We start from the raw sequence: 14867 nt of genomic DNA, 5'->3' as shown, positions 1-14867 counted from the left end.
GTAGCCAACCGTAAAAATTCACTTGACTGTTCGTGATTCTTCGAATATCCCGCGTCGACTAAATACATAGATCCTTCGTGGCTGCAAATGAAGCGATAAAAAGAAAATACGAAAAAAAGTGGTAGACATCGTCCGAACACTGTGAGACCTTATTTTTCCATTTGCGATTAACTTTAACGAATGAAAGATTTCGAAGATATGTACGATTCCCCGCTAGAAAATAATAAAAATCGATTTTTAATGTTTTTATTAAATAACTATGAAAACTCGAATCTCGACTTACAGAAACTTGCGAATTCTGCAATAGTCAGGTTATTGTAAGTACCAAATCTTTTTATTGCCTCCGAACTCCCTATTTTATGGTCGTCAGTGAAAAGTTATGAAAGGGCGTATAGAATTCTATGTGGTGGGGATAGCAAATGCTCGACGATCTTGAACGATTGAAACTTTGTCGCGAGCTATAGATAGACGTCGTCGATTAGGCAACTGCCAGATTCAGATAGGCATGAAAATGAAATTTTTCTCCCATAGAGACTTTTCATCGAGCACATTAAGCCATTTGGAACAGTCAATCGCGATCATAATAGAAAACTGTTAGTAGAAATCTATGAAATATGAAGTGTGGTGAAGACAGTAGTTCAGTGACTTCGATCTGTTAAATCTAGAAACTAGTTTCTTTTTTTATAGGGAACTCAGTTTGAGTACTATGAAGTCATTCGGATCAATTCAGTCCTAATCATCACAAAAGCTCAGCAATAAACAGTTACACAAGAGATATGGGAATCTAATCTCTAGTGATGGCTTGGCGACTTTGAGTGCCTGAAACTTCGTTACCAGCTATAGGATCAGTGCAAATTGGCGATTAGGCAATTGAATCAGACCTTGTTGTACCAGAACATGAGTTCTTTCTCACAAATAGACTGTGCATCGAGTATCATAGAATCGTTCGGAGCAGTTCGGTCTCCGTTAGGATAAAAGAATCGGCCATTGAATTTCAATTGCGACCGACATTTGATCTTGCGCTTGGGGCGGCGAGCAACGGGAGGTCAAGCCTCTCTGTTTCTCTGTTTATGACGCGATACTGGCCGCTCCCGTAGCGTGGAAAAGTTACCTCCTGCTCTTGCCACGGCGCCACGTCTCTGGCCTTATTATTTGACGAGCACAGTCAGTCGATATCAGCCGAGTTCAAGGAAGGTTGACGGCTCCGTAAACACGGCAATAACGCCGGTGGAGTGTCGATGTCATAAAAGCGTAAAGCGTTTTTCTCGCTTTATTTTTCTCCCTCCTCTTATCTTTCTTTTTTGTTTTTTCTCCTCTTCTCTTATCAGCTTTCACCAAAGGTTCAAGCGATCTCGCGAAAATAGGTCGGAAATTCGCGAAAATTTCACAAGAGATCCTTTGAAATCCTACCCTTAGAATCGAGAACAATGTTCGAGCAATGGTATTCAGAATTAAACGTTCGAAGGATTATCTGCTCCTCGAGAGATCCTTTTTATTTCTGCTCACGTTTCGTAAACGTTGTTGTTCAGTGAAGTTGCGAAAGGATCGAAGCATGAAAAGATTATCTATTCGCGTGTGACGTTTTTCTCTGATTTTCTCGCTGTTTCTATAAATTGTCACGACTTTATTTCTGGTACACTAGCGCTCAGAAGTATCCGGACGCTTGATAGATATTGATCGATAGAATTGATCGTTCTGAAGAATATATTTTTGAATAATGTCATTTTCAAATTGTCAGGGATTGTTTTCTGATGTTTAGAATCCCTTCCTGCCGAAAAAAAGTGGGAAAACAGCGGGTACCGATGCAACGGTGGATAGCATAGAACTATCCTCATCAGGAAGAGCTGAGGAGACCTCACCAGGGAGGAAAGCCATAAGAAATGCAAAGTCGGAACGATTTCAGAGAACGGGTAGAAGCAATTCCGCGCCAGATTCTTACGATTGGCAAACAAACGGCAGGTAAATTATTCACGATTCAATCTTTTCGATATCTTAGCTCCAAGTTCTCCAAACCTGATTGATTGTGATCCAAAATTAATTGATTGTTCTTGAATAATGGTATTTTATATCAATGTTTCCTATCTATATATTTCTTATTTAATGACTGTTCTGTTTTATCGATCGATACTGGATATATTTCATAATTTTCGGGGAAAATTTCGTGGTTGTACTAATTTACGCCCGTAATGTATCTCATAATTGAAAAGGTTATAGTTGAAACAGTGGTTCTCGATCTCTCTAATTATCATTTATTCGTTTAGTTTAAAATAAAACTGCCTCTATTTATAAAATCATTGTCCTAATTTCATTGAAATGTATGACAATTTATTATTCTTATTTTCTCGTCTGTGTTTTTGAAAAAAGTTTCAGACAAATATCCATAGACAGTCCTCTGCCTCCGGTGACGGAAGCATCCAGCCAAGAAACGGAGGTCGAAAAACGGTGATATCTTTAAACAAATCGGATCAACACGTCGAAGGAAATCACGTTCAACCAATCGGTTGGTGAACACGGTATGAGCCGACTTAACATTCGATGATGTAGTAAAATTAACTAGTGCAAGATTCATATTATATTTTCGACTTGGAACGTTTCTTTAGGATTTTGAACAGCTAAAAATTGTTTTAAAAATTTCTTTCGATAGTCGTTGTTCCAAAATATTTTAATGGCACAATTTTACATAAATTTAAAAAAAAAAAAACAGCGAAAGTCTTGAAATAGCTTGGAAACGGCTACTTTTCGCGAGGACAGTTAGTTTCAAAAACAACGTGTCGCGAATATTAAAAATTATAAAATAATTTGTCGATCATGTACCAAAGCCGATTACTCGGCTGTACGATTTAGAGTCGACAGACGGCCTGTTTAGAGGCGGCGTTCATTTGCGAATTCGCCTTAAACTCGCCAGACGGTACTTCCTCGATTTGTGAAACCTGAAAGTAACGAATTTAGAAATAACTCGTTGCTACAGTTCGAAAACAGCTGGAGAAAAGACAAGCTGAAATTAATTTAAGGAAACGCTATGAAACTGTCAGCGTAGACGGTCAAATTAACGAGAATAAAAACTAGGTTGGACTATTCTCGGCTGAACCAAATTTTCGAACGTAGATGTAAGAAGGAACTTAAATATATGATAAATATATTTTCAATTGTCTGCTAACCTCTTCAGATGACGTTCATTTCTAGTCTTTAAATAAATATGGTATTGTAGAACATTTTTAAAATACTAATTATATCCTGTGTACTCTTCGAATGTTATAAAATATTTACAAAATTATTTCTGTTTGGTTTAATAAATAGCAAATAACTAGGATACTACAAAATATTCTTATATGAATATGTATGTATTTGAAATATTATTGGAAATATTTACAAAGTTACATTTTTTAAAAATCTGAATCACTGATACTTCATTGCGATTTAAATTAAAATTTTCTAAATTTTGTTTTGTATTTTCCGATGATCTTAATCGACTGAGTTTGAGGACTACAATTGGATGTAATAATTAGTTTATTTTAACAAATCAATTGACACACCATACTTCATTAAACTAATTTTTAAAATAAGAAAATTAACCCAACGATACAAGAGATTTCTAAAATAGAAAAAGTTTTTCTCATTTATACTTCCAATTTAAAAAATAGGAAGTTCGTTTAAATTGTAAAGGATTTGGTCTGAAGAGGTTAATGAGACACTTGGAAGCCAGATGGCGTTTTACTTACGAACTTTAACTAATTGTAAGTAGCGTTAGGTAGAGGGCGAACTTTGCCAGCTGAATGCTGATAGAATTAACCGTATTTTCTATCCACGTTAGAACGTAAGGGGCTCGAAAGAATAGCCTGTTGAGACAACGACATCGTTTTACACTCACGTTATCGCGAGAATGGAACATTGATTCTCGACGAGCTTTTTTATTTCTATTCTTCTGTGATGCAATCGTGCAATTTTCGTACTTCTACGTGATTTAAGCGATTCGATAAAAGTCTTTTTCGTAACACACGGTTTAGGTATCAACGTTTCCAAAAAAATTGTAATTTTATGTTCGTTTTAACCTCTATTCGTTACGAGGATGTCAGTTCCTTTACGTATTCTTATTTAAGCTCTATAATATGTGGTTTGCCTTTGTTTATATACGTATCCTCGAAAAATTCAACGCGGAATCGGGAAGAACGATCGTGCGATCTTTTAACGAAAATCATAGCACGTTAACCCTCCTGTGTTCTTTGGGCCATTTTCGACCGAACATTGTGTTCTTCTATCGTTAAGAAATGTTTGATTTTAAGAAAATTGAGATGGAATCATTATTAATACGTGGAAGAATTCGATGATTGCGGTAGGATTAATACACAGAATGTCTCTGAAGCATGATCATATAGCATAATAATATTAAATTTAATGAAATTGAAAGTACCCCTTAAAATTATACCACTTTACCTAATGTAATCAGCTGATCGTAAGTTCTAACCTCGAATCGCAAGATCGTCTTTCCTAGCCCAAGTAAAACGAAGCCACGAACAAATTGATGTGACCTGTATATAAAAAGAAACTTAAGTCTCGCGGATAGTGCGAAGCACGCGACCAAGCGAACATAACCAAAGTCAGATTCGTGATTTCGTTGGACTTTACTGATATCCGGGGGACCACAAATGTGTATTTGAATTTAATCGATAACCGTCGAACCTCACGACCGGATACATTCGATGATCATATCATGTCCTGATCTCACGAATTCTCCTGAAACGACAGGATTCACAAACATGCCCACGTTGGCGACTAGACATCCGTTTCCTGGTGTTATCAACGTTTATCAGTAGGCTGCGGATTTTTATGCATTTATGGGCAACGCGAACATACAAAAATGCGCAGAATGCACGTAAAATATACAAAAATACATATAATATAGAAAATATTTAAATAGCCGTTAATAATAATACCCGTTGTTTAATAAAAGAGGAAAAAAAAACAATTCTGCTGGAACTCTTAGCTCCCATTTTTTCAATGATATTTATAAAAATATGAATTTGTATAAATATTCGCAGTCTATTTATTAGCAAGTAACAGTAGCTGTAAGAGCAAAACGACGTCAATAGATCGTCTACCGATGGCTAATATTTCATTTATTCGTCAAATTTTGAAATAATCTGTAGTGCAGTATATATTTTTATAAATAGATAGAAGAATGTAATGAAGAAAGTAAAGCCACTTAAAATTGTAAAATACCTGTTTCGATGATATTGGTTGGTATAGAGGATGTTTCTTAACTGTGAGGCAACATGAACGACGAATTGTTTGTATTTAAAGAGTTAAACTTCAGATCGCGCTGCATTCGCACTAAGAAGATCTCAAAGAAAGACATGTGGTGCATCGGTAGGCCTTCTGCGTCTAATTGTTACGGGTATGTGTATCATAAAAAGACTAGAATCTTATATTTACGATATTTCTGATGGTATGTAATATTTTGAGCTGAAAAATTTCATCCAATCTTACTCTAAACATAATTTGCTTTCTATGTATCAAAGCTTACACTTTCTTCCATCTTGATTCTACCCTAAAAAATTTTTGAAATTTTACCTCGAAGCATGATGTAATAATCTAAAAGCGAAACAAAAAAACACACAAAAAAAAAGATACGAATTTTTATCATTATCTCCTCGAGCTTAGAGAATTTCGATTTAGATTACTATTAAGAATATTTAAAAATTTTCCACTGATCTCGAATAAAAATATTACGTATCCCCAGAAATATTTCTTCCGTCGTCGATAAAAATCTCCTAAACGTTATTCAATGGCTCAGGTTTCGATGACATTTTTACCCACGGCGGTACACTTTCGTGTATGATAATGGATGTATCTCACACGTTACAAATATTCTTACGAAATGCACAAGATATTTTGTACTTCGTATTAGATGCGCACTATGTTTCTTAATCTACTTGTAATAAAATAAACCAAATCACGTGTAAAGTAGGATTGGCCCTCAATTGACAGTCAATTTCACTCGACGAGTTAGATACCCAAACAAAAGCAATGAAAATACCCAGTAATTCATTTAGAGACAGCTAAATAGCTTATAATCTAAAACAGATAAATTTCGAAATCTTTGAAAGTCTATTATAAATAGAGTAAATCGTAAATTTTCCATTTGAGAACGAGAATATTTCAAACGATCGTCATAAATTGGCCAATTGAGGGATCGATTATAGGCGATCGTGTTGGTGATCGATATCTAACGCGAAACGAAAGAAAAATCGATCGTTGAAACCGCGAGAGGTCGTTAACTGACGCTGTGACCAAATCCAACATGGCGATTCAAGTGAAGCGAGAGTTGGCTAACATTTTCGACTAGTGTATTGATTTTCTCGACAATCAATCTCACAGGCGATTTTGGTTCGTTATTTTTAATAGACGAAAGAAAAAACAGTCGGTCGGTCGGAAGTGATTACGTTTAGTCGTCTACTGCCATAATATTGACCAGTGAAGACGAGCAAGGAGCGAAGTATGTATCTATGTAGTACTTTTATCGATAATTCACGGGTCTAGCCGATGTACTTGGTACAGTGGACAGGTATTTGTGAATCGTGTGTAACTCCTTTTTATATAATTCTTAGGCGAATTTACGATTCTCCCCCTTTTTGCTCTCGGCTCGAATCTGTCGTTGTTGTTTCCAATTCTGTAATTTTATTCGACTGTTGTAGAGTGTCCTTTTGTCAATAATAACGATCTTTATAAAGTTCATGCTCCCATATTTTAACCAATGTTCTAATGAATATGAAATGAACGATTCATTGATATTCATAATGAATATTTTATGTACAATTTTTTAAACATCCTGCATACATATATACATACATTTCTTTTAACTATTAGTTGCATATGGTATTAAGTTTCTATGTTTTCTTTATGAATCTCTGCATTTTATTCACAGCGTTTTATCATTTACAACAATATTAATTTTTACTAACAACTTTTAACAACTTTTACGATGAATGTGACCAGTAACAAGCTAAATCACTTTGAACGATAATAATTGAAATATTACATTCTTCCTTTGTCTTTCCTAACATTTAAATATTTCATGAATCTGAATAAATCAAATATGGACGGTTGACACCATTTGGATAAAATTCGCATTGCTATGTCGATGCAATCTCCTGTGAACAAAACGTTTCTAAGTCAAAATTAAAGTACTGTAAATTCGAGATGGCCAAAAATTCTGATTCCAAACTTCCGGTATCAAAAATTAGCGATTTCAATATTTCAGAGCCAAAAATTTCTACATTCAAAAGCACAGTATAAGCTTGACCCTTAAATTTTCTATATTAAGAAACTTAGATTTTAATATTTAATGTTATAAAGCTCTAACTGAACAATTTCAATAAGAAGAAAACTATAAAAATTTCCGGATTGCAAATTATCTTATACCTGTCGCATTTGTTGGATAAATTTTTCTGGAAAGCGTAAACGGTTTTTCAACTTCTTTGAAAATCCTTTCGTTGATCCTCGTGATATTCAAGCTCGTTCCTTTTGTTAGACTAGTACTAAGCCCATCCAGGAAAATAGCCCAGCGAGGTTTAAAATAATCCGAGACAATTCCTGACCACTGTTTGTTCGCGTAATCTCTAATCTCTCCTCGTGGTCCCCACAAAGTAATCTGATTCCTCGCGTTGTACTCATACAATTTCGACTCCGCATCGTCAGTAGCCAGATTTTTCGCCATTTCTAGCCATGTTCCCAATAAAAAGTCTTCACTGGATGCTAAGATGGCTTCGAGGTCATCGAACAGTTCCAATAGACGATCAGCTTGCAATCTATATGTATGACCAGTTATAATTTTAGAATAAATCAAACACATTTTCAGGCTAGGGATTTTTATGCAAATTTATACTTTTTTAAGTAAATTTATTCTTTAACATTTTTTTATGAATATTTTATAGATCCCCAAAACTGTTTTACCTTAGATAGTTTCCATGTGTATTTCTGCATATTATGCAAATTCTATTTTTACATCTTTAAATAACGCATAAACGCATAAAAATCCTCAATCTAATAATTAATAATATTGAAATGATACGAAGATTATAATAATAATAATAATAATAATATATCTCTTTGAAATTTAATGAATTATGAAATTGCTAGAATTTATCTAATACCTATTGTAGGTAGGTGTCATGTACTATCTGTTGTAGGTAATAGAACTTTCAACCTATGATCTACCGCAGATAATAGAACTTTTAATCCACTCAGTAATCTCAAATCCAGAACTTACTTGAATGCTGTCACATTCTTTTGATTAAACGATTCGACTAAAGTAGAGTAAATTTTATCCGCTTTTAGTTGAAGAGCTTGTCTAGTTATATCAACCACATCATGTCGGTAGAGGGTGCTGTTTCGTCTTCCGAGCCTCGCTTGAAGGAATATGTACCAAGTAGAATAGAACTTCTCCGGATCATACCAAGTCTGTGCAATGTACCATATTATACACATTTAATAAATCATTTAAAAGACTAGATCATTTTTATCAGAGTTAACACAACGTTGACTCTTAATGGGTTGATTGAACATTATATTAATTTTCTAACCGGTTCTGGTTATTAGATAAACTTTTATCGAAATTGTATACATGAAATAATGATTGCCTTTATGTTAGCAGAACTTTGTTCTCTTTTAAATTACGATAGCTGCAGCTTTGGAATAGTATAGGGAAAAATCTGGTAGAACTTCAAAGAGAATAGTAATTAAGCTCACCAGTCGAGCGAGATTCAAACTCGGTCGCCTGGTAATCACGTATTTCCCTCTAATTTTCGAAATGCCTCGGAAATTGTATACAGTACTACCCAAATTCTTCCATGCTGCAACCGCATACTCATTCCATGCTCCATATCTTCGAGTAGCATAATCTTCGAACCTGAAACAGTGAATGTTACAATTTATGAATATGTAATTTTGTACGCAATTATTTTTCTAATGGAAAAATTAATAGATATTTGTCCACCAATTATCCAAGTTGACAGGTTCTCGACGATAAGCCATCTCGTTCATCAACTCGTAAATAACATAATTTTGATTTATGCCTTCTGGTGTCAGACCTGTCCCGATCATTGTACTTCCTTCCATGTTTCTTCCTTCGAAAACTCGCTGAAAAACAATCGGTAATCACGCAACAAAATTATTTCATTGTTAGTTAATCGCGATTGAATTTTTTTAATGAAAAATTCAATTTTAGATAATTAAAAAACTATTACAAATTAATTTTGGCAAGTCAAGACTGAAGAAATCTTCCACTCTTTTCAAATGTTAAATATCTTATAGTGTTGTATCGCTATATAATTCGAATCTTCTTTTTACGCGTGTTGAGGTTATGTAAGGTGGTAAAAGAGAGCGCCATTTTGTGAACGAACGTTCAGAACATGGCGTACGTGCGCGCCAGTGATGAAATTTGAGAGTAGAAGATTGTAGAGAGTACATTTTTGTAGAAAACTTACGCGATTAATAATTTGAGCAGAACCAAACATTCCAAGAGTCCCACCAAAATTGTGCAACATGCACCAAATAAATGGCTGGCCATAATAGGACTTTAGTTTACCGTATAGCGGGAATTGTTCTGATTGAAGGTCCAATACTATCAGTCTTCCCTAAGTTAAAAAACGAGGATCAGAAAAAAGATAAGTATTGTATGAGCTTTTAAAAGATTCATTCAAATGTCTGTTTTAAGCATATTCACCAATGGAACCGAGGTTAAGAAAGTCTTTATTCTCGGTTCTGTCCAAAAGACAGCATCGTGAACAAAGAGCCATCCTTGCATCAACCTTGAAAAATAATTTCACTTTTGTGTATCGGAAAATAGTTTCCAATTTCGTTATAATACTACTTTGCATTTTCTGCAAATTATCCCATAAAAAAGATTATTAATGTAATATATATCTACACATGCTACTGACTAAAAGATTGGAATTATTATATCTTCCAAAGATTTAAAACAATTTACAAAATTTCAACTCAGACTCTTGGCAGCCTAACATCTGCAAAATTAATTTCCAATTAATAATTAGGAGAAATAAGATATCAGTAAAATGGAGGAAGCTATTTCAAATTTTCCATCGAAGCTGTAAATTACCAATTATTATTATTAGATTAATAAATGATTACACTAATAAACTTATTAACAGATTATTAATATATGTTAATATACGTTAGTATATAATATTAATATAATATATCGTAATACCATATCGCTTGTGGATCAACACTGAGCATCGTTTGAAAAATCGAATGTCCTACGTTCCTCAAAAATTTCAGCTCGCTGGTGGGGGGTTCGTTTTCATTGAAAGTATCGCAATTATATATGTGATCGGTTCCAAATTCCTTGATATACTGGAAACCACGAACACAGAGGTGGAAATATCCTTTGGAAGAATTTTAGATTTCACCTACCGTTCTCAAAAATTGTTCTCCAATTTTATGAAACAGGGGATCTGTAGGTTCCAAAAGATAAGGGCTGAAAATAGATTTGTATCTTCATTCAGAAATAGTAAGATATAGCATAAAAGTAAGAAATGATAATCTTGACAATGTTTAAAGTGCAACAACAGTGGAGGCTTAGCTTATCATTTTCTCTAAATAATAGCAATCCGTTATCTCTGAACGATAAAGCTGCAAGCAAGCAAGATTTAATCGGTGATACAAATTGAGTAACGTATCAATACATCTTATCATTGATTAATTAATATTATGTACATCTATATCCAAAATATCACAAAGAAAGTATACATTGTTTCTTAACTATTTTATTATCAAAATTTCGTTTGCTTGGAAGAAAGAAAAAATGACAGTTTATCGCAATTTTTTATTGCGATCTGAAAAATTAAAGATCAAGTAAATACTATCAATAATTGTAAAATTCAATAATACGATGATAGATATGTAACATAAGATTATATTAATAAGAAATTCTTTTTTTCTTACCAACAATATTTGTCTGAAAACGAATTCCATGTCACACTTTTTGTCACGTTGGCTCCTGGAAATAGTCTGGGGAAAGCTCTAGGAACGTGCCCATTGAAAGCAGGAAGAACAGGGATTATTCCTAATTCCCTCATCCTTTGAAGGATTCTGTGCTGCAGTCGAAGCGATCTTTCGTGCCAGCTTGAGGTTAGAGGACCGCCAAAACCTCGAATGTTACCCATTCTAGACCTAATTAGAGGATTAGAATGAAAATTGCATGGAAGAACAACTAACCAGTCGTTTAAAAAATTGCGGTGGATCAGTTTCTCACATTTAATTCTCTTTTGACTTATAGAATTCCTAAATGAAGTAATTCCGAAGATTGAAGACTTTGAAATCTTCTTTTCACTACAATTTTTAAATCAATTTTTTGATACAAAGATTAAGTTTCAACAAGAAGAATTAGAAGCTAATTCTAAAACATTAAGATGTCAAGTCTTCTCCATTTCTCTGCTAATTTTAAATTTTTATAGATTTAGCAAAGTTGATCTCGGCTCATTTTTTTTTACAAAATCAAGTTTCAGACTTGGTGGTTGACAAATTTAGCACAATTAATCTTGAATGAAGAACCAAGTTTCAGAAACCAACAAATAATTGAGAACTTAATAATTTCCATGATTGAAGAAATTGTATAGTAACCATAAGATATTGAAAATTACAAATGAAACTTTGGACCTATTGATTGCGCTAAGTCAAGGTAAACGGAGAAAGTGTCTCTTCAATGATTCGTCAAATAGATAATCTTCCAAAATACCAGAAAGTTATCGATAATTCTACAATGTTTTCTGTTCCGGGGAAATCAACAGTTAAATACAAACAGTTTCATAACTAGAGCAGATGTTCTAAGTGAGATAAACAAACAGATAAAGAAATGTTTCATCAATATACTGCAGATATTGATGGATTTATAGAAAATCTGAAAATTCAGAAACTATAAAAATATAAAATATGCAAAATTATTCATTATAGTAATAGTTACAACTTCCATTAAATCTGAATTAATAAAATTTATGAATGAAATAAGCTGCCATTCAATTTTCATATCTTTAGGTATGTTCACAAAGATATAAATTTGCATAAAGACACGCTGTCTACCTCTAAATGAACACCTGCAGAATTCATTATATACTTGAGAAGTATACTCGGAATTACGTTATGAATGTCAGGATTATTGTAACGAAAAGCATTGTAAGGGTTACCAAGGCAAAAATGCTGGCCCGGCAAAGTGCTCATTAATCTCGTCTGAAGTGAAATTCAATTGGAGGTATACTCTCTGCCAGATTGCCTCTTGCCCGTTAAAAGCAAGAGCCAAATTGATTCCATTAAGGGCCATCCAGTCGATGTTTCTTTCCCAGTGATCCCATTGCCACCATGCGAAAGAGTAACCCAGAGTGCATACGTTCTGATAGTACCTAAACCTGTGCGATTCATGGATTAAGTAGCATAGGAAAGAAACAATTGTCGATTACACGAGAAGGACCAGATAAATCAATTTTTGTCGATTTTCGAATTCTCATGTTACATTTAGCGTGACATGGTTGAAACAAGAGCAATCTGTTATATAATTTAATGAATAATTTTAATTTTAATAGTCTGACGACTAGCTTTGTGACATTCAGATGTTCTTAAAATGTGCAATACGTATAATACTAGATAATTCTAAATCTAATAATATATAAATAATTCTACCAAGCCTAATTCAATAATTAAATAGTGTCGAAGAGAAAGACAGATGAAGATTACACAGGAGCAAATGGATTTGACAAATGTATTTATGTCGATGTTCTTAAAATGTTGATTATATATTTTATCCGGAAACCAAATTGCAACATAGTTTGATAATATAGGTTTCATTGACGTTGCAGTGAATTGAGCAATTGCTGCTTCATACAAAATATGACTTATCGTATTCTTCCCTTGCGGTTTACGAGTGGTTTCATCTTCTTTGCTTGAAACTTTGTACCTATCATTGGACGTGACTTTTACTCGAACATCTGGTAAACTCTGAGGAAGTTCGATTTGATTCCCCTCCCATGAAATGTGAACGTTGCAATAAGTCTTCAGGTAGTAGTGCAAGCCCCAAGCTACAGCCACGCCGGAACTGCCAAAGATCTCCACTTGATCCAAAGAGTTTTTCTTGATCTGGCAATTAAGTTGAATTTGCGGTTGCGCAACAAGTAGACTACTGATTTTTACGCATTTATGGGAATTTTGAAGGCACAAGGATACCAAAGAATTGCAATTCTTTGCTGTTTCAAACACTTATAGTAGAACAAACTATTCATAACTCTGGAATTACCATTATTATATCAATTCCATATTATATAGTCTGTATGTCTATATATAATAGATATATATCTATATATCTATACTAATAAGGCCATACAGTATCAAGTGCAAGGTCGTGGTCTTTATCAAACTTGGGAGCGTAGGTTGGAAGCTTGCGGACTCAAATATCTATCCGTATCTAGTGCTGTGAATAATTATAAACCAAAACGAGTATTTTGCATTATTTCTTCAATATTTCCAAGAAAACATTGCTCGTGCCTGGATACGTTACGTGAACTCGCTTTTGTGAATGTAAATTGTACACTATAGATCAGAAGATCTTACATTGCGATCTTATTGCCCTTCTGTAACTGAAGTAGACGGCAAAAAGGTAATTTTTCAACAAGACCATGCCCCTATTCAAGAAGGCAGCTGCTACAAAAATATGGTTTCAAGATTTTGAAATAGGATTATTATCATGGTCATCGTTCAATCCTGCGGAGAATTCTAGCAAAAAAGTTTACGATCAGAAGAAGCTACCTATAGAAAATATCGTTGAACGTAAAAGAAAAAAAAAAAGAATAAAACCCGGGTAGGTGGATATTCAAAACGAAACTTTGACCGGTTAACTGCGTTTGACGAGTATACTAGTCGTCACTTGTATTTATCTACGCACTCCACGACCTAATACCACGAGAGATTTTTAAAACTAAATTCCGCAGTTAACCGGATAAAAAGATTATTGGATAGTGTGCCTAACACTGTGATTAACAAAAGCAATGAGAAATAAAGAAAAATGCTCTAAATATTGAATGAGAAGGTAGTGAAATTAACAGAGAGTTTATATAGCCGAGAACGCAAGTTTAAAAGAAAATGTGATTTCTTCCAGAGTTCGAAAGAAGAAAATTTTCGCTTATCGTATCTTCAGATTCGGTTTGTATCGCAACATGAAATTATACGAACGATCCTGTCAACTGTTGTTTCGATATTGTGAAAAGTCTAGGAACACAATTGTATTTACAATTATTCACGGCACTGTGCTTATCTGTACACAATTATAACGTGATGTACGAGTTACCGAGAAGGTATCTAATCCAGTAGGACCAAGATCAGGATTCACCGACATTAGGAATTTTGCAGCACGTTCGTGTCCCAATAATCTTTCAGCAACACCTCTGGCAGCCTTAGCCTGCACTTCCGGTGAAGTTTGAGGCTTAATGTGACCCAAAGTGTTCTGAAACGCTGTTCAAATTTTCATTTTTTAATCTTTTTATACTGTAATTATATTTTACATATTATATGACGATTATAGGAATAGGAGAATGAAGAAAGATTCTGCTTACCGTCTGGCTTTGGATCGCGACAGAAAACTGTCAGAGATCCGGAAAGAAAAACGATGGACGCGAGTAACGAATGGATCAACATGATGCATGAACGTGTCGTGTCTGAAAGACTGGAACTATTGAAAGAGATGGTACTTGTGAACGTATTACTATTTATAGTCTCCCTACTCTTCTACCATTTCTCTTTATCTAACATGGCCTCCGATTACCATTTATCTGCTATGCAATTACTCTCGCGACCATACGCCATTCGTC

General features: G+C 34.2%; 2 protein-coding genes across 4 annotated transcripts in view; one reads left to right on the top strand and one right to left on the bottom strand.

Moving 5' to 3' along the window:
• Positions 1 to 6730, top strand: part of LOC139993634 (uncharacterized) — a 98470-nt gene extending 91740 nt beyond the window's left edge. For all 3 annotated transcript variants that reach the window (XM_072015546.1, XM_072015543.1, XM_072015544.1), the window contains 2 exons: positions 1760 to 1959; positions 2365 to 6730. In XM_072015546.1, coding sequence (XP_071871647.1) covers positions 1760 to 1959; positions 2365 to 2446 — 282 coding nt within the window. In that variant the 3' untranslated portion in view covers positions 2447 to 6730. The remainder of the gene's footprint in view (positions 1 to 1759; positions 1960 to 2364) is intronic.
• On the bottom strand, positions 6330 to 14734 carry Naglu (N-acetyl-alpha-glucosaminidase). The gene is made up of 14 exons (XM_072015548.1): positions 14613 to 14734; positions 14348 to 14511; positions 12965 to 13143; positions 12201 to 12419; positions 10963 to 11190; positions 10432 to 10495; positions 10226 to 10371; positions 9722 to 9806; positions 9483 to 9632; positions 8993 to 9135; positions 8746 to 8905; positions 8267 to 8457; positions 7420 to 7805; positions 6330 to 7148 (listed from the first exon to the last, which is right to left on the bottom strand). Exons 1-14 carry the CDS (start codon positions 14692 to 14694, stop codon positions 7033 to 7035), a joined length of 2313 nt encoding a protein of 770 aa, XP_071871649.1. The 5' UTR covers positions 14695 to 14734; the 3' UTR covers positions 6330 to 7032.
• Between the last annotated feature and the right edge of the window lie 133 nt (positions 14735 to 14867).

The sequence above is a fragment of the Bombus fervidus genome, chromosome 13 (genome assembly GCF_041682495.2).
Source record: "Bombus fervidus isolate BK054 chromosome 13, iyBomFerv1, whole genome shotgun sequence".
Taxonomy (NCBI): domain Eukaryota; kingdom Metazoa; phylum Arthropoda; class Insecta; order Hymenoptera; family Apidae; genus Bombus; species Bombus fervidus.
This window is presented reverse-complemented; position numbering and strand designations above follow the sequence as displayed.

Bases quoted from the DNA above. Each gene is read 5' to 3' on its own strand.
- Naglu (XM_072015548.1), bottom strand. From the start codon at position 14,694: ATGTTGATCCATTCGTTACTCGCGTCCATCGTTTTTCTTTCCGGATCT. The intron at 12,420-12,964 runs GTACAAAGTTTC...TGAATCGCACAG, and splicing joins AAAGTCACGTCCAATGATAG to GTTTAGGTACTATCAGAACG. The intron at 9,807-10,225 runs GTATTACGATAT...TTATTTTTCAAG, and splicing joins GTTGATCCACAAGCGATATG to GTTGATGCAAGGATGGCTCT.